This window comes from Botryllus schlosseri, chromosome 2 (assembly GCF_051294905.1).
Source record: "Botryllus schlosseri isolate E-star chromosome 2, Bs_hap1, whole genome shotgun sequence".
Classification (NCBI taxonomy): domain Eukaryota; kingdom Metazoa; phylum Chordata; class Ascidiacea; order Stolidobranchia; family Styelidae; genus Botryllus; species Botryllus schlosseri.
The window spans coordinates 8,929,727-8,957,195 of NC_137237.1; the positions used below are offsets into that span (position 1 = coordinate 8,929,727).

At 38.9% G+C, this 27,469-nt stretch overlaps 1 protein-coding gene across 1 annotated transcript; it reads left to right on the plus strand.

The window, feature by feature from the left end:
- LOC145433337 (ATP-dependent RNA helicase DHX58-like) lies at nt 1–27,461 on the plus strand. The gene is made up of 26 exons (XM_080310419.1): nt 1–1,626; nt 1,687–1,804; nt 1,864–1,923; nt 4,853–4,967; nt 13,363–13,589; nt 15,134–15,272; nt 15,511–15,638; nt 15,696–15,887; nt 15,962–16,137; nt 16,206–16,255; nt 16,439–16,485; nt 16,552–16,579; nt 16,641–16,733; nt 17,899–18,025; nt 18,080–18,217; nt 18,281–18,419; nt 20,491–20,656; nt 20,777–20,884; nt 21,339–21,481; nt 21,540–21,660; nt 22,271–22,492; nt 22,543–22,714; nt 24,374–24,524; nt 24,585–24,740; nt 26,363–26,490; nt 26,552–27,461. Exons 1-26 carry the CDS (start codon nt 1,520–1,522, stop codon nt 26,844–26,846), a joined length of 3,546 nt encoding a protein of 1,181 aa, XP_080166545.1. The 5' UTR covers nt 1–1,519; the 3' UTR covers nt 26,847–27,461.
- Nucleotides 27,462–27,469: the final 8 nt, after the last annotated feature.

Here is a 27,469-nt window from a genome sequence, read left to right on the forward strand (position 1 = left end):
ACTGACTGAGCAGTTGCTTTCCCATTGGTCAGGCGGAAATGTTGCTCTCCGAGCGCAGTGAGCCATGTAATTTTCCATAAAAAACACGGGGATTCACCGTGGAGTATCCCGTCTGCGCGAATAGGCTCTCGATCAATATATAATAGATCAGGGGCGCGCAATTTCTCCTGTCGGAGGGCCTGATATGGGAAAGTGAAGTAGCCTACCGGCCAGATTACATAATCGATACATTAATCGCGTGTTTATCTACCTATATAAGGAATAAATCGTATTTAATGTAAACTTTAAGTTTAACGTATTAGACAGTAGACATCCGACAGTCGACGAGTGTCCACATTCAAGTCGAAATACAAGCAATTACTACTAAATGAATACTAGTCCATCCTCAAGATTACCGGACCACGACTGATCTATCGATCTCGCCTTCCATGACATGCCACCCCATTTTGTCGCTTGCTTTTTTCTATACTATCTTCTTTACTTTTCATTCAGTGTGCATGCCTCCTCTTTACATCGCCTAGGCCAAGGTGGGTGTCCGATTTCATAGACTACTCCAAGTCGCTTCGACACCTTCCTATCTTTCATTGTATCGCATTTTGTGGTGCATTGAACTGATAAAATTGATAATAAACCAATGATGATGATGATGATGAACGCTATATAATGAATTTAATACCCTAAAGTAGCCCACTTCAATAGCTGTTGAGGTCAATCAGACATCTGCGGTCGATCAAAGTTGTCAACAAGTTCTTCGAACTCTGGCTGCATGTCTGGTGTAGAAACCCGTAGTAAGACTGCACGTGAACATCATTTATATTCATCATCATATTTATATTGGAACGCAGCCTCAATTGTCTTGTTAATGTCGGAAAAGTTTGCTCGCAAATGTATGTAGACCCGAACAGAACAAGTAGTTTCATGACCATCTTTCTCAGGTTGGCAAACTTGGATTCATTCCTGTGACGCATAAAATTCGTCAACACTTTCAGATAAGAATTTCACTTTCTGTGCAGAAACTCTCTGCAGGCCACTCAAAATCCCGTCGCGGGCCGGATCTGGCCGTCTGTTGCCCGCCTATGGAATAGATGTAAGATAGTAAACTAGTAATCGATCAATGACAATATATAGATATGATGTGGAGCTAAAGGACGATGTTAGACGCAATATGGCCTGCAATTACGACCTGCCGTGCCTATTTATTTCGTGCTTAAAAAACGAGACCGCGGCATTTGTTTTTATGTAGTTGCGATGATTTCGTTAGTTGATGAGCTTCTCAACTTCTCATCAGAGTTCTATCGAATATTATTGATGTCATATCATGTGATATAATTTTTAGTGATTATATTTGTATTCTCCAAACTTCGGTGCCTTTAATTGCTATTGTAGTCCCTTCGCAGTGTTGAGTTTTTCAGTGCTATAATGCTTACTTTGACTACACAATCTTGGGACGTGTTGACATTATTGCATTAATCCATTGTTGAATGGGATAAACAAACGAGGAAAAAAACAAAAGCCAGGTATGGCACAATCAGACCCATCACAATTTCGAAACTGGATCTTGGTTGGCAAGGGACTTATCAGGCGGGGTGAATGCATAGCTAAAGGAGGAGAATCAGAAGTTTTCTGGTACGTTTACCTAGATTTTCAGCTGTGCGGCTTTTTTTATTGCAAATTTCTTCGTTGTAGGGGCAGCTTCAATGGCGGACATGTGGCATTGAAAGTGGTTGCTAATCGTACCACTTCCAATGAAACGAATGTACTTCAACTCCTGAATCACCCAAATATCATAGACATACTTTACCATGTACGTATTTTTATTACGAATATTATTTCACAAATATAAATTTGCATATGTGAATACAGGAGATTGTCGACACTCATACATATATCGTTTTGGAGCTTTGTCATTCTAACTTGAATGAGGTATGTAACTTTGTCTGTGTTATCGGATAATAATTGTCTTTAACAAGGTAATCATATAGGTAGTAGGCTATACTGTGTACATATGTATTCGAAGTAGAAGGTAGCCATTGTCGGTATTCAAGTAAAAGTAGAAGTGATACCTTTCATAATGATGATTAGCGGTTAGAAAAATTTCTTTCACTCAAGGCAGACAATGTTCGATGCGATATACAAGGCACTGCTGTCTATCAGTCTAGCACCCATATTGGCCTACTGTAACAGTGTTTGATCGTGTTATTTGGGCTGTCTTTATTTTGACGCTTCCTCAACTTTTTCCTTCCCTTCATTGATAGTAATCGGTTCGCTGATCTCATAAAATTTCTTCTGACAGTTCTATAGAACCATTGCCAATTAACTGAAACCAACCACCGTCTAGATTCATCTGTAGCAGTTAACCATACTACCGTGTGTATAGCCTATAGCAATGCCCTTCAACTGCGGTACATAGTGCACCAAAATATGCATGCAACACCAGTACAAAAAGTGGAATAAATTTGGCAATATGTAGGTATTGTTTGCTGCAATATTGAAGTTTTGTATTTCTAAAAGCCTATTTCAGTACAAAAAGGTACACAATAGTACATTATAAGCTTGTTACACTTAACAGATACTTTCAACGAAAACATTTGTTGACCAAAAACTTTGAGAAACATTTCAATGCTGAACAGAGTGTCACATTAAACCTCTTGATGGGGGCTGAGGAAATGGATTAAAAAAACTCGAAAACGTTCGCAGAAAAAGAGTTCTTGATGGTGGGGTCGGAATCTGCCATCTTACGTATCTAATGAAAGCAGGGAGAGAGCACCTCGTTTCACTTCTGTAATTACATTGCAAAACAACTTTATTTCTTTGAAATATGAATTTCTGTATCTCTCGCGGCTGTGGTTCTGCTTGGTAGTGTCAGAACTCATTTCTACTGTCGCTGTGGCAACTGCTGAATCTTAGCTTTCCATCAAGCCATCACCGAAAGATTTAGCTAGCTGTGTTCACGAGTTATTAGGTAAAAAACTGAGATGACTACTTTGGGGCATATTTTGTGGAATTATTGTGCATTTGGGACGTAACAATGTAACATACCTCACTCAATACAACTCTGGCGTGTGACACGCGATTTTGCCACTAGTCATCAACGTAGTTCAAACGAGTTTGTGGTATAGACAGTGATTGCTTTCCCGAGGGATTACACATATCTATTATCTACCGCCTCTACGCTCACTAAAACGATAAATATGGAGTGGCAAAGTAAAATCCGGCTTCGAAGCGGGCACCGCCACCAAGAGGTTAATGCCAGTTTTTGTATTTTACCACTTTTCGTTGATACGGGCCTACCACAGAAATGGAAGAATTGATGGATTTAAGATCGAATTTTGGTATGAAAGTATAATTTAAAGAGACATCATATGCTGACTTTTGGGTGCAGCTGTTATATCCACGGAACATTTTTGTGCTTCTTCAAATACCAACAATGTATTTGTGCAAAAAAAGGTTTTTCTTGTTTGTGTTGAATGAAATCCCGAAAGGGCGATGGATTAGGGGAGTATCGGAGAAAAGATATACAGTAGCCTCGTTGCTATTTTCTCATGTTCTTTTGAATGCTCTTTTATGACACGTGATATTGAGCCTACTTGCAAGCAGCCTGTAGTCATAATCGAACTCTCGCACTGGCACTGTATATAGCACTGGCAGCATTAATTGATGTGATGATTTTTCATATCCCTTTTGCAAACACGGTGCATGAGTTCGTCATAATAAGGGTTCTGAAACCAAAAATGGTCAAAGAGAGCACTGCCCTATGATATAGCATAGGGGCTATACGCTATAGGTCCCTCAGTAGGGGTTTGACATAGGACCGTGCATATACCCTATACGCCTATACTGGTCCGAGATCGATCCGACAAAGTTTAGGAGTTTTTCGAAGCAATATTTGCATCCATGCAAATGCTTTTCTGAAATACAAACGCATGCAATTAGTAGGCAACAGTGTATATTGATTATAGCTTTTGAATTCTGTAGAGTGCACCAAGATTTTCCATATGTGAATCCACTGGAAAATGAAGGCGGATTTATTTTTAAACTAGAACTAATCAGCAATTTTGATTGGCATTTTTGGATTCAGCGTATAAAATTTTTTCAGCATTCAGCATCCATTTATTAGGGCTAAATACATATGTATATCCACTAATACAAGAATCAGATCAGCTTGCTTGTGTTGATGAACTTTAAGGTACGGTGTAGTCGGTGTACAGTATAAGATCCACTTTCGCACCTATACTATAACAATTCGAGTGGAAAGAAATAGCCAATTTGAGAAACAGATCTAATTTCATTCGCACATCAGATCACCAGCTTGATGCAATGTCACCAGTAGGAGATGTCATGTCCATTTGCCTTGCAAATTAATACATTTCTGTGTGGTGCACTTTTGATTGTCGCAAATTGAACGCATTTCCTCTAACCGAGAGACGAGATTCCAGCGCATGGAGAAATCTTTAATATCGGGGTCAGACTGTTAATCTTGTCTCCCTTCTAATTAAAATGTGTTATTAGTTTGCTCACATAAGCAGCAGCATGTAAACGGAAATATCTTATGAATTATTTTTTAGTTGTAGGCTACTATTCACCAACTAGTTTTGGAAGATAAATGCCTACGTAATTGTGGCTATGCCACTTACCAAAAAAAGTATGCACTGTTACCCAGCATACCTACGTCCGGCGCCTATGCTCTCTTGAGCTTTTCCTCTCAATATTTGAAGTTGTTATGCAAATGTTTTAGGATTCCTGGTAGACCAGTAACCTTGTGGCATCGGGATGCTACATTTCTCTTTTGATGATATTAATGTTAATCCATGTCTCACACAACTTCTTAAGAGCGAAGATCTTATGTGTTTAGTATGTCCTAAAGAGAGAGAAAGGCAGTTGCGAAATAAGTTTGACTCCGGTGAAAGTTCTCAAGCAGATTGTTGCAGGTGTTTACTACCTGCACAACGGTCAAACATATTTGACAGGTAAGTCTACTTGACTATATTTACTGTCCATCATTATGGAAGTGGGAGATAACTTTTTCTTCTCATAATCATATTCAAGCTCTCATATTTATTAATAATTAATTAAGGGATCTGAAATCACATTTAACTGGCTGTACATTTAGGTACCTTACATTTAGATGAGACAAAATCCTCATGTAATCCTTTCCACAACTAAATCTGCCATATTTGCAGTAACATATACATTCCACCTAAGTCTCCTTCCTATAGCAGTAAAGATACCAGACATGGGCTGATTAGGCTACTTCATCACTGCAATATATTACGATTACTTCTGAATTACAGCAAAATCTCGAAGTGGTCGATTACGATTATATCGAAAAGTAATCTCGAATACACTTATTTTGCATCTTAGAACTTGAGCCTTGAACACATATCTGAGTATAACGATTGCGATGAGAAGGCCATATCAGAGGACAATTTCATTTTAGCTACAACCCGCGCTAACATGGTGCATGAGCGGTTGGCTATAGCGGCAGATTCATATGTTGATTATGGTAATGAATTGCAAAATGACGATTGGTGCCCGTTTGAAGTAATGCCTTATGAGAAAATGATTAGATTAACATAAAATTATGACATAATTAACCGATTGGCATCAGCTGCCATTTTCAAAAAATTTTACTTCATTTTTCACTGTAACCAAGGTGTCGTTCGATTCAAAATATCAACGCGCAACCGATTGCGCCATCCAAATCGCTACCGATGTCGTGTCTGATTACTTATTAGAAGAGCAAGCCAAAAACACGTTGGTTGGGAACAGACATGCTAAATTGCGTACTTTATGAACCTTAGTATAGGTATTCGACGACGATACAGTCTGGTCTGTTGTATAGGCTCAGAATTCATCGTTCTAGAGAGCCCTGAGTCAACGGTCTACGTCTAGCAGACGCTAATTTCTAATCAAAACAATACCGACCGTTTTGGTCAGCTCGCGGCAGGCCTCCGAGAGAGTGAGTCATGACGAGTGATGCGCGGCGCGCGTATGGTAACTTGTAAGGCTTATAACTCAAACTGTGTGACCCTATATTAGTCATTTTAGTATTCGTAGACGGATATTTACAGTCCTTACCATAATGATTTACTGCAAATGCTTATCATTACTACAACGTAAGATATGATGTACGACAGCTCTTTGTATACCCAGACGCACGCTTTTGCGTAGGTATAATCGCTCAGTATTATTGTATGTATTCCGAATTATACTTTACCATTAACCGTTATTTAGAATTATATAGGCAACAACAATTCACAGACACAATCTATGAAGGTTTATGGCTATTAGAACACGATATATTTCACGTTATGTGCGTGTATTCAACCATGTGCTTGAAGCTGGTACGGTAGTCTGACGGAATTCGCTTCCCGGTTTTCAAATAAAACCTTGAGCGGTATAGAACTAACTAGTATAGGTGCTTTAGCAAAATATATACAGAAACTGACAATCGCTATTCATAGCAACAAACTACAGCTAGTTATGATGAGTAAAACCAACTAAACGACAGTGTATATGGCGGGTATGAGGAACGCGCGTGTCTGCAAAATGATGCTTCGGCAGATATTTTTGTCACGCGGCCTATCACATAGCTTTTGATCAGCTTAGATGTAACTAATGTCAGATATGAAGATACGTGTGGACTTGTATGGACACTAGCTATTCACATAATGAAACAACTATGCCCGAAGACGGCTAGAACGAAACATACAGAACGTTATCTGACACAGTGTATTTTGCAACATATTTATCTACGGTGTTTGATATACGATTTTGATGTCTTCGATATAATTAATATCAAATAACAATGTATTAATGAACTTGTACGAACAATATCTATTCACAGAAATGAACAGCAACGACCTAGCACGATTAATATGTAATATATCGTGGTTTCAATTACGGTACTCTTCTCTCGTACCGGCATGTCATTAATTAAATGTAACTATTTGTAGCTAGGTACATTGCTGATTATCATCCTCTTGCGATGTAGTGGTGTCAGGTGTTTATTGATAACCTGACATTAAATATTATGGTTGATCCTTCAATCATACTACTACGTTGAATATCTATTTACTACTTTGCGGATAATTCGTTTCACAATGATGTAATAATGAACAGTGGATATTGACAATCCGACGCATATGCTGTCAATAACCAGATAAAAATTCGCACTGTTCCTTGTTCTCGAATGTTCAGTTTATGTCATAGCCCTCGTACAAGTAAAAAGTAATCGTTCTTTTACAAATAGATATGTGAAATAATGGATCACGATTACAATTAAATCTGATTTTTTTCGAAAGTAATCGATTATGATTAATTTAAAATGCTGTAATCGCCGTAATCGATTTACAAATCACTAGGGAAAGTTTTTGCAACTATTTTAAAGCTTCCGGCAGCTTCCTAGATACTCAGAATATATGTGGCATTGTGTTTTAAGCCGTTTGTAGGAATTTTATATTGCAACTTTTTCGTATTTTTCATACAACTTTCAACGGCAAGTATTGTACAAAATATAAGAGAGTGATTTAAAAAACATGCTATAAAACAATTTCTTCTACGGTTCTTGGTTTGACTCGGTTCGGTTTATTAGCAATTTTTATCAGTTCAATACACCACAAAAATTGCGATACAATGAAAATAGGAAGGATCTATTCTCGTAGATTGGCATATTAAAGAGCTACCGGTATGTGGCGGATTAACTGCATATCAATGTCATCCATGACGCAACAGTTGGCTTGCAAGCTAGAAGTTCGGCAACCCCAGCCAAGCACGACAGTGCCAGAACTAAATTACACGACGATGTATGTCTTGGCTATTGGTCAAGCCCGCGCAAATGGAAATAGGTTGTGTCTAGTCTTTCGAGGTCAAGTTAAACTGTGTGTTTATAAAAAATGCATTCGTTATTTTGCAAGTAAGAAGCGATATCGTTGATATCTGTTAAGATGACAGTCTAAGTTAGTAATGTCATTTTCACTCCAAGTAGTATTTTGAACTTTGAATCTTAATATAAATGTATGTATGTATGTGAATAAGTATATAAATGTAGGCTATATATGCAAATAGATTGCTTGAGTCATTGGCGGATACGGCGTTGATGTTTTATCAATCAATCAATTGTCAGGCTATATTTTCATCTGCCCAAGACACACACACACAATGCACAGTAGGGTTGGGACTTCGGGATCAAATTTCAAATCCCGGGATCGGGATTTCCCAGGATTTTCGCTCCTCAATCCCGGGAAATCCCGGGATTGGCAAAGTAGCAAAATGCACTTACAAGCTACACAAACAACATTTATTCCTTGTAATATTGACGCAAAAACATGCTTCCGTGAATACGAATGAAACGCAGCGATCGAAAGCCGCCCGGATAATGAGCGTTTAAATCGATGTACCGCCTGCTTCGTCTAGGAGTTGATTTGTCCAACGTGATCGAAATACGTTCATCATTCCATAACATTGCCATAAGCTCTTCTTCCACACACTTGCGCATTTTTTTCTGTGCTCGATCACGAAGTCCCGAACCCGTTTGTGACATCTTGGCAAGTTATAGCCGTCAGCCTTGAAGGCCCGACGAATTCGCTCACTTTGGAGCAATTTGTTTAAATGCTAGCCCGTCCACAGCAGTTAACTGGCTAGGAAGTTCATCGAACCAAGGATTATGCGATTTATAAAAGAAATAATATTTCTTTGACATGCCCGATTGAGTCATGCGGGTTGATTTAATTACTATCATGTGTACGGACCTTAAATGCGTTACCAGTCCATTTGTGCTATACCAGTGGTTCCCAACCTTTTTCGACTCATCGTCCCCTTATCAACCTCGACACAAATTTTTGCCCCCCATGCCCTATCGCCCCATATTTACAGATCCGAAGAAGAGGACATATAAACGGGAAATTCAGTCACCTAACTACTTTGATCGCCAAAGAATTGAGTAAATAAAAAGGCAATTTTTCCGAGTAGGTTCTCCAAAAACCGGTTTCCGCCGTTAAGTTGACCATTTTTTAGTCAACTTTGGCGTCGTATGCAGAATAAGCCATGTTCACGTGCATTTTTTGGCCGTGTTGATTAAATATATCTCACTGAACGTCCTGAGATTTTCGCCCCCCAATCGCCCCCTTGTTTTACAAAATCCCCCACTATGGGGCGATATCGCCCACGTTGGGAACCGCTGTGCTAGACCTTGAAGCTTCCAAAACGTCTTGACACAAGTTACATTTGGCTTTTTCTGTAGATTTACAAAACAAAAAGTTTTGCCACACAACTGATTTTTTCGTCGCACTGACATCTTCAAAATTCGCTATTATCCCGGCCTGTATTTCACCTCCACAGCACCGTCTTTGCAACGCCCCGATACTGAGTTACACTGCTACGATCCGTAGACTACGACGGGAGTGATTGTGCAGTTCATATTATGCCATAGTTGGTTTTATTATCATATAATTGTGAATTGTTTTAGACCAGTGGTTCCCAAGCGGTGGGGAATTCAATGGTTTCCGGTGGGGAATAGACGCATTTGTTCAAAATTATATACACGACAGTCTACATATTCACGGAGAGAAATGCGCAATTACCGTTACCAGTTAACTGCTCTGGAATGTATGTATCGAAAATTATATTGCGTGTTGTTCACAAAACCTCATTTTTAACTCTGTATGGCCAATGGTTGCGTCACAAACACATCCAGCACGACTAGTTTAACGTGAAATAACGCTTTCGCGAAATTTTGAGCATTACTGGTATCGGTTCACAATACGTTTCACGTTGCAGTTATAGGCGATTGTCTTGCGTACTGGTGTTGTGTGTCTTGTGAAGTCAAACCAGCAAATAGCTTCTGTGTGATGACAAAAGTGCTGGGGCGAGCTCGAATTGTTATTTTTTTGAAATTTACGCCACTTTTTCAAATTTTTTTCGCGCTTGTTGCGCGATTTAATATCGCCGAATATCTGATTATTGGGTATCCTTCCCCCACGAAAATACTTGGAATTTATAGAAATGGAGACTTCGGCGGCGACCATTACTGCGCCATGACGCACCAAGGCATATGAAGTTATAGGCCAGGGGTGGGCAAACTTTTGAGCTCGCGGGCCGCATTCAACATCTGAATCCATTCGCGGGCCGCACCAAAACGCAATATTGGTATTTGATCAGATATGAAGGACATGGCTCTTATATATATGCTTATTTAAAACAAACCAAACATTGCTTTGACGATATCGTACACGCGTCAGAAACAGTGGCGAGATTGTATAATCTGGTCGACCTCAATAACCAATGTGTCAAAACTATAGTGATGAAAGTCGGTTGTCCCGATTCTTAGAACAGGATTGAAATTTAAATCTATGAGCAGCGAACTGTTCATAGATTTACTAATTCAACTTTTGGTTTAGTTCCAGGACACATAATGCTGACAGCATCATAACCATGTTAGCAACAAACACGCTTCTACTGTGGGTAGATAAAATATAAATACCCTAATTCTCCGCATACAGAGAAAGAATCGGATAGTTTGATGGCATGAAAGATGGCGACTGTGGATGAGAGATTTTTGAATATGAAATTCATACTGAATACAAAGCAATTACTGAAGATTAGATGTAAATCGCGAGGAGCGCGAAAAAAATTTCATTCCAGCTCAGCTTCACGGCCCCCTTCAGATGCTTTCACGCCCCAATGTTGGGGGGAGGGAGGCGAGCCCCCAGTTTGAGAATCACTGCCTTAGAATCATCATGTTGAAATATACTAATAAAAAGTTGCATTAATTCGATTTTTAGTAATCATTTTATCAATATTTTTAACAAGTTTCTTTTCACTCTCGCGGGCCGCACAAAACGGTGTTGCGGGCCGCATGCGGCCCGCGGGCCGTAGTTTGCCCACCCCTGTTATAGGCCATGTAACATGCAACTCCGAGAAGTGTACCAGAACGATCAGCAGAATCAGCAGATCAGAACGACCTTGGCCAAGAAGGAATACCCTTGTGGTGACCCAAAACTTCGATATATATACAATATACATATATGCTTAATTGGCTAAATGGCTGGCGCCGAATGTTCCTGTCCTAGCGATCTGAACCCGACAGGACAAATGCCATCCCGCAGGGAAAAATTATTTCCCAGTTAAGCAGTACCAATTTGAAATCGTGTGTGCCTTTTAGTTTTAGCGATTTCAATATCTTTTGACATAGCAGATATAGGAGGTCGCGAAATATATCATAATGTAACGAAGTCAATATACCAACGGGTCCGCTCGAAGATGTTTGATTCTTATTTAGGGGTCCTACCTTTTCCAACACACCTCACTCAGCTCTACCGGTAAATCTGATTACGTGAGCAGAAAGGAAATAAAAATTTACTAGCAAAATATATGCAATTCCAGATCGTATTGGCCGATTCAAACACGAATGATATGAATTTTTCGCGCTTCGTGCGTTTAGTCGAAATAAGGCAACGCACCAAACAGTAGAGTTCAGTCGAAGTAAGGCGACGCACTAAACAGTAGACCCCATGAAGTTGATAAGTTGCAGGGATAAAGCGTACAGGCTCAGCGGGGCTGAGGGGGTTCTGGGGGCCCAAGACCAACGCCGTTTTGGCGGGGCTCAGTCAGTCAGTTTTATTTATACTTTCATCATTTCAACTCACCGCAAAACTGCGATACAATGAAAAATAGGAAGGTGTCGAAACAACTTGGAGTAGTCTTTAAGATCAGAAACCCACCTTGGCTGACAAAGAGCTGTTACGGTCCTGGTGGGGAATGAAGGCTCGGAATAAATCTGAAGTGGGGAATGAAGACAAAAAGGTTGGGAATCACTGTTTTAGACAATCAGCCGAGTTTGTAACACTGCTTTATTACCAAAATAAGAGACATGACGCTACGTAAGCCTTGGTAGATTCTGTTTACAAATCCCGGGATTTCATTGCGATTAATCCCGGGATCGGGATTGCTTCAAATCCCGGGATCGGGATTTCCCAGGGTCCCAACGCTAATGCACAGTGATGCTATATACAAGACACACAATGCGATGTAATGAGCAGACAGAGGGATGCCGAACGACCAACTAGTTGGGGTCTCTTGAACTGCCATCCACATCGACCTATTGCCCGATGTCACAGTCTTCTTTGATGCTATTCTTTCTTTGTCGGTCCTTTTTAGAGCTATTTCTTGCTCCCTTTCTTTCTTTATCGGGTCTTATTTTACTGGGCTTTTTTCACTGTAAGAACAATGACACTGGGGAGGAGGACCCCAGAATAACCTCCGATGGCGGGAATGGACCCTGGGCCGCCTGCTTGGATCGCGCCCACGCTCACTGCTATGATGTTGTTTAAATTTGAGGTGCTTTTGCATTTCGCAGACACCCAGGCGCTACCTCCGAAAATTACATGTTCACTGGGTCACCTTTTTCAAGCTATCGATTTTGTTAGAGTCGCGAACACTAAGTTTTGCTGCAATGCCTTGAATCAAGTTTGCAGACCTAGGGAGTTTGGGGTGTGATATTTGACTTGTTTTGAGGGTGGGTGGGGTGGATTATCAATTTTCCCTTTGGCTTTTTTCGGCGGTCTCGCCAGACCGTCCATGAAATGGGAAAGAACCAAATTTGACCGCTCTGCAGGAGCCGACAGCGAAATGCTGTCATGTAGGTTTCAAACCTAAAGAACATAAAAATGTATGGATAATGGATTGAACAGCGAAGAAACAAACCGAACAAGCAGATACTCTGCAAATCTTGAACTGTGTGATTACACAACGGAACCTTCCGAGTATCTCATACCGTAATCGTTTTAAAAAACTTATGCGTAAATGCAACTTTTGTTAAAATTGAGTGCAACTTTCTCACAATTTTTATTGCAACAAAAACTTGCCCTACTAATCACGATTACCCCATGTCTGGAACATGCTGTGACCAAATGATGGTACAGCAGTAGCTGGAATGAGAGCTTACTCATTTACATTACGTTATATTTAGAAAATCTCAAAGCTCATGTGGTATTGCTTAATGAGCATCCAGATGAATGTTGTGAAGATGTAGAGATGTAGGAGACTGATCTAGCGCAACGCGGGCTGTCGCTTAAAGACGCCCACGACCGCCCACGTTGGAGACGCTTAACACGAGCCCAAAACTGATTATCTCGATGTTGTTTTTGTCTCCTGTTTTCTTTTGCCCTTTTTTATTTTATCTAATTGAAAAGTCGATATATATAAAATGTAGGCTGTATTTCATATATCGGGTTTCAAAGAGTGTGTAGATATATAATTATTAAAGTTATATACCTGTTGCTCTTGTTGTGTTGCGTTTATATAAATTATCAACATATAAAACACGACAATATCATATGTTGATTAGCATTGCTTATTTTGCAGTTCACAGAGATTTGAAACCTTCGAACATTCTCTTTGTATTTGACGAAAGAGGTCAGAAATGGAGGGTGAAAATATCTGATTTTGGTCTCAGTAAAGACATTGATAGAAGCAAGTCATCCACTCACTCAGACGTAAAAGGATCTAGTGGATTCATGGCTCCAGAAGTCTTGAAGTTTATGTTGGGACCAATGAAACAAGGGACCAGTGACAAAATGAAAATTAGAAAGGTTAGAGAATTCAGTAGGCTATGTATATTGTGTCTGATTGGATAATCTATTTGTTTCGACGCAACCAACCGATGCATATTTTTGTCGTCTAACTCTGTATTTATTGGGCCAGTCGTTGGATAAAGGACGGTTTATTTTCAAAGCCATAAACTCCCGTCAGTATTTTATATCCGAACCGCACCCGGACAAAAAATGTTTATTTATGCGAGATAGTAAGTAACCTTGCTAAGAGTCAAACCTGAGATAACGTTTGTTTGATGCTGGAAACCCCTGGAGACTGCACAAGTGCACATTTATTGATGAGTGATATATTCATTGCAATTATAAGTAATATTGGACTTGCAAACTATGACCCAGGTGGATGGGGCGGGTCATCGATGTCCGGAATCGTATGATATTTTGTAAAGCTGCTGCTAGCTATAATAACCTTCACAGACAATTTGGTACATGTCTCGTGGGAACTAATGGATCATGAATACTTCAGCGGCAAATATATATCTTTCCTGCATGGCTACTATAGGAAGTGATGACTCCTTGTCAAATCATTAGAATGACTATTTTGGTCATGAAATATTTCTGGAGATTATATTTGGTCCAACAATCCGATTTCCACTGTTTAAGTGGAAAACGGCAGGTTGCTGACAATATGTTACTGAAATATATGAGACTATTGCATCAGCTACCGGAAATATCTGTCGTATAATTCCAAGTTTGTACATATTAATGAATCATTCAGTTTTCACTTACCCAGATGTCCGCTCAGACTTGGTTTCCATTTTGAAAATATGTTGAATTAGTAGAAAGGGGTAACAAATACACTGGATAAAAGAGTTTTATTTCCTGCAAGGCCACAAGGGGATGTAGCAGATCTGGCTTCAAACCGAAATTGCTGATTTAGCATTGTTTATATGAGGATCAGTAATTAGGTCACAAGCATTACCGAATATCATTTTTGGCGCAGAACCCTGAAATCTACTGTTCAAATGTTGTTCTCAACGTGGGTGATATCACCCCCCAGTGGGCAAATTTGAGAAACAAGGGCCGAAAATACAAAAGGGGTGATCGTGATAGGGGGGTGAAAACGTCCAGTGAGAAATAGGCCTATTTAATTAACACGGCCTAAAAATGCATATGAAAACGGCTTATTCTTTATATGATGTGAAAGTTGATTAAAAAAATGATCAACCCAATGGAAAGCAGTCGCGGATCGCTGTTTTCTGATCACCTTCTTGGAAAAAATGACCTTTTTTGTCAATTCACCAGCAATCGGAGTTTAGTGAATAAATTTCCCGTTTATATGTTCTCTTTTTCGGATTCGTAAATATCGGGGGGGGGGGGGGGGCGAAAATTTATGACAAGCTTGGGAGATAAAACTTTTTCACTCCGTAATATCTCTGCAGACTGAATCTGATTGCATATTCACTAAGCCCTGGATCTCAGAGTGAGGGGCTCCTACTCCGTGAAACTGTACTTTATTTTCAATTGAAATTTATATTGCCCGCCCGAGTTTATTTAATGAGATTAAAATCATTATATATTTTTAGGAGGCTGATATCTTTTCATTGGGAATCATTTTCTATTTCACGCTCAGTGGTGGCAAACATCCATTTGGTAATGATTCTCTGAAACAAGATGAAAATATCAGAGACAATGTTCCCGACCTGGTCGAGCTGAAACCTGAATGTAAGCGAGAATGCCGTTTTTATGTATCTTCATTTGAAATTTTAAGCCTCCTGTGCGGAGGAATTGTTTTACTCATCATCTGAAATAGTATGGAATCTGAACTGTTTCGGCACGCTTGAAGGCGCTGTGAAAAAAGATGTGGTTTTCTGAAATTATTACTGCACTAAATATATTGCATGTCTTTTCCTAATAAACCAAAATTCTGTGTAAATTGTGTGAGAGATATTTTTTAATGCAGATGAACATGACGCAAAGGAGTTGATATTGGCCATGTTGCGAAAAAAGCCAGAGAAACGAATTACTGCGGCAGCTACAAAAGTGCACTTTCTCTTTTGGAAGGCGTACATAACATTGGAATTTTATCAAGTAAAGGTCTCTAGCAACAACAATTCCTTTATACGCTCATGTTATTTTGTGATTTAGAATGTGTCCGATATTCTCAATGATAAAGGTAAACATCAAGATGTAAAAAATAAACTCGAAAAAGGCGGCAGGGATATTACAAAAGGAAACTGGCAAGAGGTATTGCAACGTGACAAACCTGCCATTGCTAAGAATTTGGAAGGCTCAAAAAAGAAGACTATCTTTGACCTAATCAGAAAAATACGAAATTGGGTAAGGTTTGACTGATTTCTGATCTCATCTCAAATTCACATATATTTCAACATTGATATTTTCTTTACCTCAAGGCGCATCATTATAATGATGATGATACTTCTGACGAAATAAGATCAGACTTGGGACCCTATCCAGATGGTATAGTGGAACTGTTCAAAAGTCGATTCCCATGTCTCTTGCGACACACTTATCATGTAATGAGCAATTTGAAAGATAATGACAGGCTCAGGAAATATTATGATGACAGGTTACTATACAACAATGTACTGTGGTTATAGTCATGCCTCATTGAAATTCTTTTTCATATTATCACAGTGTAACTGTATCAAAGCCTACGAAAGTCGTAAAAGTGGACAAACTGGCATGTATGAATCTGATGCAGCAGCTCTGGAACAAGCCATGACTCAATATCACTAACATTATGGAAATTTAGGCTTCAATTATGGCTTCAAACAATTCTTGACTTCTGCTCTTGACCTGCATGAATTGTTGCAGAGCTGCATCATGACTTTAGCACAATATGGTTTTAATGATACCTCCTTACATAGGCACTTTCTCCAAAACACTTGATGACAGTGACGATATCCTTGCTTTGGTAAGTATACAATAATAGAATCTTTAAAAAATATCTCGATTTTACTGTTTTGATTGAAAATTTTAGGATTCAGAGGATGACGTTCCGTCTGAGGGTAAATATAAATATTTGATGACAGAACACACAGCTAACTCTGTGATATACATATTTCAAAGGCGAAGTTCTGGATATTGAACCGAGAAAATACCAGTTGGAGTTGGCTGAACAGGCAAAGCAAGGTCATAATTCCTTGATCATAGCTCCAACAGGTTGGTGTCAGGATATGTTCAGTTCATTGCTATGATAGTGACCCTAATAGTTGAGTAAAAGCACTGACACATGTTCATCTTATAGTTACTCATTTTTTGATCCAACTGATATAAATGTTAGATTTCTTCCATTACAACATCCATTGCAGTCATACATTTATTATAAGTCAAGGACTTGTCCGTTGCATCTTATAAAGAGTTATCGGCACTCTAAAGGATTTCGCACAGATTTAAAACTAAAACCCATATGGAAAATATGACAGAACAATCAGAATTACAGGTTATGAATTGCCCATTGTAAAAATGGTGACAACAAACTTTGAAGTATACGACATAATAACAGCAACACTAAATGTAAAAACAACTGACGACAACCACAAAACAAATCAAACTAGTGAGAGATTTTCAAGTTCTACAGTAATTCTTTTTGCCTACATAGACTTGGTTTTATCAACTCAATAATTTTGGCATCACTATGCCGGAGACTATGTAACAAACGCACTACCTGAGTCAAAGGAAGCCATTGGTCATGCGGAATTGATCCGCCTCGCCAACATTTTCTCTTGACTCAGTTGGTGCAGTTATAATTAGTCAGCCTTAAAGATTACCGGACCTCGATCTGACATATCGATCTCTCTATCGACACGCATCGTTCATTTTCATCACTAGTCGTGTTTTATTACTCCTTATTTATTTCCATCCATTGTGCATACCTTGTATTCCCATCACCTAGTCCCTAGACCCAGTGGCGTAGTAGCCTCTCTTGAGGCTTCTTTCTCAAGCGATATAGAACTTTTGGGACGCGGCACATTATTTTTACCGAAAAGATTGCTTGAAAATGAAACGATTTCAAAATTTGCTGCAGTCAACTTGAGGAGGGCGGCATTTTCAACAAAAGCCTGCCTATGCTCCTAAGCCACTGCCTAGACCCAGTTGAGTTCATCTTTTCGTTGTATCACAGTGTTGTGCCCGTTGTAGTGTTTTGAAATGATAAAATTGCAATAAACTGATACTGATAACATCAATCACATATTATAGGCTATTAATATTCTATTTCACCACTCTGTATGCTGTGATAAAACGGATCCGCATCACCAATACTTCCTCTGACTCAGTTGGTACACTTGTAACATCAATCACTTATATTGAACATTCTATTTCACAGGCTCTGGTAAGACGGTGGTTGCATATGAGATAATCAGACACCATCTGCTGCAAAGCCATGCCAAATCTATACTGTTTTTCGTATCCAAAACAACACTGGCCTTGCAACAGCATCGATTTTTTGAGCTGTAAGTAGGCTAAAGATTTCTTGTGTAAAATGGTAAATAGGCTGCACTATTTAGCTGTTTGAAGACACTTGATAAGGGTGAAATTGGATATATCATCGGCGAAAACTCGACACATGCACCAACAGGGGCTGTCCTCAAAGGACGAAGACTAGTTATCCTCACGCCACAAATTTTGATTGATGAATTGAAAAGGTTTGTTCCAGCTGTGAATTCCTTTTCAGTACACTTTTTGATTTTTGCTGTGTGACAATACAGAAGTCGGACATCCGTCAAGTTCAGTGATTTTTCTTTACTTATATTTGATGAATGTCACAATGCAACCAAGAAGCATCCTTATAAGCAAGTAATGGATTTGTTTCTGGATAGTCGGACGAACGACAGTGGAAATGTGCAGGTATCATGAATAGGTCCTTATGTTTTATAACTTTTGACTATGAATATCCCATTCCATGAAGTGATCTTTGGAATAAATACTGCAGAATGCAGATATGTTACTATCTATCTATGTGTTCTACCAAGTTTGTTTTTCATATCAATTTATTGGAATACTAATATCCACAAAACTTGATTTCTATATTAGTTGTGAAAACTCTTCTACCTACCTATTAACACTGTTGACATTCCTCACCCAGAGATTGCTTCATTGATTTACAACTATCATTTACATTTCTTCAATTCCCTTTTTCTTAATTAGCATTTGCTACAGTCAGATTGTGTAGAGACAATGTATCTGTTTGATGTGGGTGTGATCAGAGTAGTTGAGCTCAAAGATGTCATTGATCATTCATATCCTATACCGAATACTGTGCATGCCGATTTTTCTGTACCATCATTGTTGTAGTCTGATTGTTCTGTATTTCGGTTAGATCAGTGGTTCCCAACGTGGGCGATATCGCCCCCCAGGGGGCGATTTGGCGGTCTAGGGGGGCGAAAATGACGAAGGGGGCGATAGGGGGGCGTAAACGGAAGAAGGGGGCGATGGGGGGCGAAAACAACGAAGGGGGCGATGGCGCGTTAAAACGGCTATATTGGAGTCGGGACCGTAACTACCGCACCCCAAATCCCCCAATTGGGAGTGGAGGGCCCGAAATCGAAGGAAGCCCAATTTATTTCGTGAATTGACATGAATGATGAGTAATTTTTTAGAAATTCATGCGACTTTTTAAAAAGTTAAAAAGTCATGTATCTTGATGTTGGGGTCCCCGTCACCCAATAAAAATACGCATGATTTATGGAAATGGGAGACTTCGGCGTCGGCCATTACTGCGCCACGACGCACCAAGACATATGAAGTTAGAGGCCATGTAACATGCGACTCCGAGAAGTGTGCCAGAACGATCAGCAGCGAGAAGACCTATAGTCCGAAAGGAATGCCCTTGTGCTGACCGAAAACTTCGATATATATACAATATATGTTTAACTGTCCATTGGCGCGTCGAATGTTCCTGTCCTGGCGACCTTAACCCTACAGGACAAATGCCAACCCGCAAGGAAAAAATTATTTGACAGTAAAGATATACCAATATGAAATCATGTGCGTCTTTTAGTTTGGTACGTTTTGACGATTTCCATATCTTCTGGCATAGTAGATATAGGAGGTCACGAAATATTATCATGTAAAGAAGTCAATATAACAACGATTCCGCCGAAGATGTTTAATTATTATTTAAGGGTCCTACCTTTTCCAACATACCACATCGACCATATTGACCGATTCAACCATGAGTTCTATAAATTTGTCGCGCTTCGCTCGTTTAGGCGAAATACGGTGACTCAACAAACAGTACATGAAATAGGGTAGGCCTATAGCTGATATGTAGCGATAAAAAGCCCACTGGCTAAGGGGGGTCTGGGGTTTGGTTTATCACCATATGGGGCCAAAGACCAACGTTTTTTTTTCGTTGGGGGGGGGGGGTGACGAAGTACTGTTTTTCGGTTCCCGATATTTGGGGGGCGATGATCGGTGTGGAGCTTCAAAAGGGGGCGATGAGTCGAAAAAGGTTGGGAACCACTGGGTTAGATGTAAATAAAGACTCTCTCTCTCTCTCTCTCTCTCTCCTAGCGATTAAGACTGGTGTTGTTATTCATGGCTGCCTCACTACCCATACTGCATTCAAATTCTGCAACTCCTAATTTGATCTCTTATCCAATAATTATTTGGTTTTGCTTGCCTTTCACTTGAATCGATAAAATGCAACATGGACTCTAATTTGCTGCTATTTTTTTGTATGAGTTTAGTCGTAGGGATTGCTTGACTGAAATACTACTTGGCATTCACATTTTTCAGCTCTCACCATGTCACAAAACATATGGTGGCCATAAGCTCTTTAACTAAATCATAGAAAACCATAACGTAATTTAACCAAGTCAATCATTTGACAAGAGGTCCGAGTTAAGTTTTGCTGGTGACGCCAATTACAACCACTTCAGAAGCACCAACTTCAAGTTAGTGTTTTCCACTTGAGATCATTGGAATGACAGCATCTCCTGGCGTGGGTCGTGGCAAGACGAGAGAAAAGGTTCTTGAAAACCTTACCACCCTTTTGGCAAATCTCAACGTTATGGATTGCCCGAACACTGTCGAAACCCATATCGAGGAATTGAAAGAGCATCAAAACGAAATAAAAGAAAGTAAGATGCATGAATACACGAGATACTAGAGACACGTGCTAAAACAAGTGCACTAGTGATTGGGTTGTTTTCCAAATGTATACATGTCAAATGCAGCAATCCGGTGTTACAATCCTTTAGCCCACATGAGAGTAAAGATTCAAGATGATGAATATACGCGGAAAATACAGAAAGCCATGCGTTTGATCGAGAATGAAATTCGTAATGAGGATATGTTTGGGAGCGCACGTGAGGGAGAATTGTTTTAATACCGTAGTTGTTTTTCAGATTATTTATTCCATTTCTTCTACACACATATGCTCTTCTAATTGATATTATTTATTTAGTAACTATTAGAATCAGTAGGAGTAGAACTAATAATAATGAATACTAATTAACCTGAAAAGTAAGAAACTGATATTGTGAATTTTTCGTAGGTATGGTGTCGCCATCCATTGTGTTTGATTTTGGCACTTTTTTCTCATCGAGTTCCACAGACTGGAAAACAATTAATCGTGTACCAACTGTATAAAATTATTATGGATTTTGCAACCAAATTTCAGAGAAGTAGAGTTCGTATTTGTGACAAAATGAAATATGAAGTATTGATGTAGTATTTCGGAATATCTTGTACAATAGATGTGAATTTGTGTTTCATTGATTTACAAATTGACCTATACTTCTTTTTTAATATGCAATTCAGAAAACCAGATTCGGGAACCACCACATGATAAGAGTAAACAATCGTACGAATTGTGGGTAATGGAACTCATCAAGCATGTGAAAATAAAAATCACCGACTCCGAACGTGCCAGGACAGTATCCATTTACGCGATGCATTTGAAAGTGTGTTTTCTGCGCCGCTGATTTTATCATAATGTGACATTCATACAATCATGTCTAGATGTACTACAAGCTGCTGTATTTGAAGAATCACATACCACGTGCTATTGATTATACAGATACCCTGGTATCCATAGATCAAAACAGTCAGCAGGGAGAATTCTTGAGGAAAATCAATTACGGTAGGAAAATATTTATGATATAAAAGAATGAAGACAGTCAATTTGCTCATTTTATCAATATCATGACTTTACAGACTTTGGCTATAGATTATCGACAGAATATTATATTGAGGGGCCATATTACATATCACCATATCAAAAATCATCTCTTGCGCGAAGATTTTCCAAAGCTCCTTGATACTCGTCATACAGCAATTACGCAATGTATACTGCAAATCAACATAAATCTCATTTGTAGTCACTGTGAAAAAGACATTAAGGCACAAATATTTGCAGAGTTAGGTCCAAATCGGTATGGTTTTCTATACTTCAGTTCGTGGCTTTCACACAAGATTTTTCTGTTTCGCGATTTCATTATCGTTTATCTTCACCTCCTGCCTTGAAATCCTTGTTTTTGTTATAATTTACAGAAGTGATTTTCGCAATATTAGCTCTGTAACTTTAGTTTTGTCAAATATCATGGATACTGTAACAATCACAGTATGCCTTAACAGCATGATAAATATCCGATCTGTAAATTTTTTTTTATACCCAATTCTTTCCTAGCCACGTTAATTGGTGTTCAAGAGTACGCGTGAAGCGAGATACATTGACACTTTGGAAATTTCAGCTTTGCGAAACGCATCCATCAACAGCAAAGTTCCGATGCTGGAAAAGTTATTTGAAGAATTGCGAAAGCAATTCGACAGCCAGCCGGATTCAAAGTGCATCATATTCGTACCCCGTAAGAAGATTGCTAAAGCGTTGACGGAGAGCATCAAAAACGATGAAACTTTGCACTATTTGAATCCTGAATATATTACCGGCAGTAACGAAAACGAGGCGTCAGGAGGTGAGGCAGGTGTAAAGTCCAATCAACACCGTGTAACGGTAAATTCCTAGGAATGACAAAGCCTGAACAGGGAAGTACTATCGAGGTGTTCCGCACCGGTAAGTGCAAAGTCCTCATATCAACTTCTGTGGCGGAAGAGGGACTGGATATCCGTGCGTGTAACTTGGTGATCATGTACAACTATGTCACGGGAGAAGTGGGGCGTATCCAAAGAGCTGGCAAGTCATGACGGCTAGGGCTGGACAAGATTGAGTGGCCGAGTGATATGATACCGAATTGAGTATTGTGCGTTGAGTCGAATATTTGAGTATCATTCATTATGATGCCATAAACATCACAGCTAATTTTGAAGTTCAAATATGTAGCATTCAGTTCGTTTGCTTATTTTAGAAATTTTCAAGTTATAAACACCACAAGATTCAGAGGTGGTCAGTAACGAAGTACTTCTACTTTTTGAAGTACTTGAAGTAGATTTTGCCTACTCAAACTACTTTTTAAGTAATTATGATTTTAGACTACTTCTACTTCTACAACAGTTTTCAGTTTCGTAGGCAAAAATAAGCGTAGAATATCTACTTACCTACTTGTGAACCACCACTCCTACTTCTACTCGAGTAGAAATCCGGCGTTACTTCTACTTCTACTTGAGTAGCGATTGTGACTACTTTGACCTCCTCTGACAAGATTACAATAGAATGAAAAGATAGGAAGGCGTCAAAACAACTCGGAGCTGTCTTTTATATCAGACACCGACCTGGGATTAGAACATAAATATAAGAGGCATGCACACCGAATGAAAAGTAATGCATGATAATTAGGGCGACTTTTTACCTTAAAAAAGGATGATTTTGACCTAAGAAAGCAAAATTTTGACATTTTTTTACCTTGGAAAACTCAATTTTGACAAAATTTTGCCCTCGTGTATGTAAATTAGGTGTTTTCGCACATAGTGTTAGAATTGTACTACTTATCTTCATTTCTGGTTGGAACTGTCTGTCCTTACAAAGTAGTTTGGCCTGAAAAAACTTTTTTGACTTGAAAACTGACCAATTTTTACATTAAAAAAACTTTATTTTAACGAAATCTGGACCTATGAAGAATTCCAGTAGTTACACAATTAAAATTTTTTGTAGTACAGCGAAAAATCCTTTCCTACGTTCTCGGGTAGAAAGTGTCTGTCCTTACTAAGTAGCTTGCCAAGAGTTAGGACATTGCGGCACGTTGAGCAGACAATGGGCGGTCTACAGCGGTAGGCCTACACAGAAGGCTACAAGCTGTAAAATGTCAAATGATAAGTTAACTGACAGTGCAAACATCTACGATACAAACAAAATTCAGGTTGCAAAAAATTTCTACTTTGTAAACCATTTTTAACAATTTTTTGACCTAATGCTACAATTTTTACTTTTTCTGACATGCCAAAAATAATCCCCGTAATGATATCATAAAAAGGACAAGCCATGAAAATGAGCAACCACAAAGAAATTATTCCCACTTACACGCCACATTAAAGATAATAATCTGTTCTTTTTTCGTGCACATTCTGAGCACGTGGACATTCTGAGAATGTTGCAAATCGATCATGACTTCACAGAACGCCACCAACGTGCGTTGCTTTGTGCAACATATTTTGTGTTCTGTAAAACTGATGTAGATTTCAAGCAGGAAGCATGTATTGAAACTAAAAGATTCTCGCTGATATCATAACGCTTACTGGAAAGAGACACATAGCTTCAGTACTCGCAAAAATATTCTTTCACTGCTCGACTCGAATCAATCAAACAATCCTCAATTCGGATCTGAGTACTCGAATCATCTTGCCCAGCCCTACTCATGATGTATACTTGCCGTCTTAATCTCAACTGTCAATAACACAGGTAGGGGACGTGCCGAAAATAGCAAATCTATTTTGATCGCGCCATACGGAGGTGAGCAAATCGAGAGAGAGAGGAGGAACGCGGATTGCGCTCGTGCCAGCGACGATGCGATTGCTGATTTGAGAGAGTTGTCTGACGACGAAAGAATCAAGAGAGTACAGCAAAAAAAAAGGCGTACAATTGTTTTCTCGACTTCACTCATTTCGTTTTGGCAGATTCTGAAAACTCAAAGAAAGCAAGCCCGCGACAGACAGCAAGAAAGAGAAGAATCGGAGAGACGTCTCCAGGAAGCTAAAAAGTGGCGAGTGCTTTGTGGTTATTGTCACACGCAAATCACGACTGCCGATCAAATCAGAGAAATCAAAGAAAAAGTATGCCTCGATCGATTTTTTTTTTGCTGAATTTCCAATTTGGTCTGTATGTGTATGAGTTTGTTTGGCTGGAAAGGTACGAGAATGCAATTGGGTGTAAATGAGTGTATATAACAGGGATGGGCAAACTTTTGAGCTCGCGGTCCGCATTCAACATATGAATCCATTCGCAAGCCGCACTATATAAAATTGGGATCATAAACCAAAACAAAATATTGATATTTGATTATATAGTGAGGACAGGGAGATAATATATATGCTTATTTAAAACAAGCCAAACATTGCTTTGATGATATCGTACACGCGTCAGAAACATATAGTGGCAAGATTTCATATGCTGGCGGACCTCAATTACCAATTTGTCAAAACTATAGAGATGAAAGTCGGTTGGCCCGATTCTTAGAACAGGATTGAAATTTAAATCTGTGAGCAGCGATCTGTTCATAGATTTACTAATTCCACTTTTGGTTCAGTTCCAGGACACACAATGCTGACAGCATCATAACCATGTTAGCTTCAAACACGCTTCTACTATGTATAGATAAAATATAAATACCCCAATTCTATGCATACAGACAACGAATCTACCTAACACACGCCCGAATCGTTTTTATAGGCACACCACTGAAATAATTCAAAATCGAGTGGCCAATCTGAAATCCCACTCGTGATCCAAATTATGTCAATCTTGTTGCAGCTATCCCGCGGTGATAATAAGTATTTAGCTTAGATCAGTGGTTCTCAAACTTTTCAAGGCATGTCTTGGAATTATCATGGTGAAATATACTAAGAAAAAGTTAATGAAGTCCCTGCATTAATTAGATTTTTAGTATATATTTTATCAATATTTTTAAAAAGTTTCTTTAGACTCTCGCGGGCCGCACAGAACGGTGTTGCGGGCCGTAGTTTGCCCACCCCTGGTATATAACATTGATAATTTGACGATGATCACTTATGATGGGTTACAATTTTTAGAAAAAGTCCAGTCAGAAATTTTTAAGATTTGCTTGGGTCCGTTATAATTCACATGATATAATTTACAATCATACAAATGTTACTCGGTATAACTATACTAAACCCGGTAAAGCGGTATTAGCAAAAGCTACAATAGAACTGTCTTTATTGTTTTGTTGGTCACAGCGAGTGTGATGTTTAGCATCTTTTAGTTCTTGCTAGTTCTTAATGCCTTGGTGCTAAAGTGATGAGGTAGTGGCGAAGGTTGCACTGGTCATACACTTGTGAATGTTTGAAAATGGACTGAACTATCAACTATAATGGACTAAATTTTGTTACGAAACCAAGTAGGGTCCGAATTCAGCATGGAAAAGGTTTGCATTTGGACCACGATCCGCCAATAGAGTCGCACTGGATTACAGAATGTGCTGCACTGTAATATATTGCTCTATACGAAGCTTGTGATTTTATATTTGTCAAAAAGTTATGGAAATTCTGTTATCATCGGTTACTTTTCCATGCAATCAATTTGGTAAATCATCCGTCAAAACCCAATCGCTAGTAGCCTAATACTGCAGGCAAAAATGATAGCAATTCCCGGCAAATGCGTCTGTTTAGAATTCTACTCTCTTTAAATCCAATTGCTTCAATTTATGGCATATACTTAGCACAAATTCGTCATTGATCCGGAGTTTCGGAGCAAGGTTCACACACGAGCACTATATGGCGATTTGAAAGAAATTTCTCCTGGATTTACTGGAACTGCCAGATTCTATTGTAAAGATCACGAGTGCAAGTACGTGTGCAAATCCAAGCTTGGTTGAATAACGAATATCATTATAATTTGTTATCTGTAGAAATTACTTGGGATTGGAGATGCAATACAAAAGCAAGAAATTCCCTACTCTGAAAGCCGATCAATTGCTATTCGAAGACGTTTACGGAACCAGGGAGCACTGCAAGCAATGGAAGAAATGCAAATTTAAAATTGAAAAGCATCCAGATGAAAGTGACGATGAAGATGACGACCTAAGCTCACAGATTGCTGCTATCAAACTGAAAAAATCAAATAACATTGTCAGTGCAGATACTATTTCGAATGATATTGCTTTTGAGTATTTAGACAACTGGAATCACTTTGTTAAAGACTGATAACGTAGTGCACCTGATGCTGCAGTACTAAGTAATTCAATTTTGACGCGTCATCCTTGTATCATGTACTGTTTTTGATGTTTGTGCTAACGCTATAACTAAAAAAATGTTCCTAATAGTTTTCCTCTGTCTCATGCTCAAATCATCCATCTCAATCTACTATTGGAGCAGCAATTTATTCATTTATGGTAATTCACCAGCCTGCTCATGATTATGCTCATGAAATACTATCAATTATGAAAAGTAATCGATAATCACGAATGCATTAAGTACTGTTCTAACTACATTTTAGAAGGAGTATTGGTTTTAAATTTTAGATTCTAAAATATGTTTTAAAATGTGTTAGGTAACTGAATGAGTTGTGTGCACGGATGAATTCATTGCTTTAATACAATTATATTGTGTTATATGTAGATTTGATCACGTTTCAGCATTTAACCCTAGCTATTGTAGAATCGAATGAAATTGTATTTCTCTTGTATTTGCGTAGAACCAAATGAGATATCCTCTGTCAGCTTAAAGCCTTATTAGATTTATATGTAGCTATATGTACGAATCACCTTTTAAATTTAATTCATCTATATAGGCATTTGTAAACTGGTTTATTCAAACCAGGTTGTTGT

Bases quoted from the DNA above. Each gene is read 5' to 3' on its own strand.
- LOC145433337 (XM_080310419.1), top strand. From the start codon at position 1,520: ATGGCACAATCAGACCCATCACAATTTCGAAACTGGATCTTGGTTGGC. The intron at 15,888-15,961 runs GTAAGGTTTGAC...CTTTACCTCAAG, and splicing joins TCAGAAAAATACGAAATTGG to GCGCATCATTATAATGATGA. The intron at 20,885-21,338 runs GTGAGGGAGAAT...TATGCAATTCAG, and splicing joins GGATATGTTTGGGAGCGCAC to AAAACCAGATTCGGGAACCA.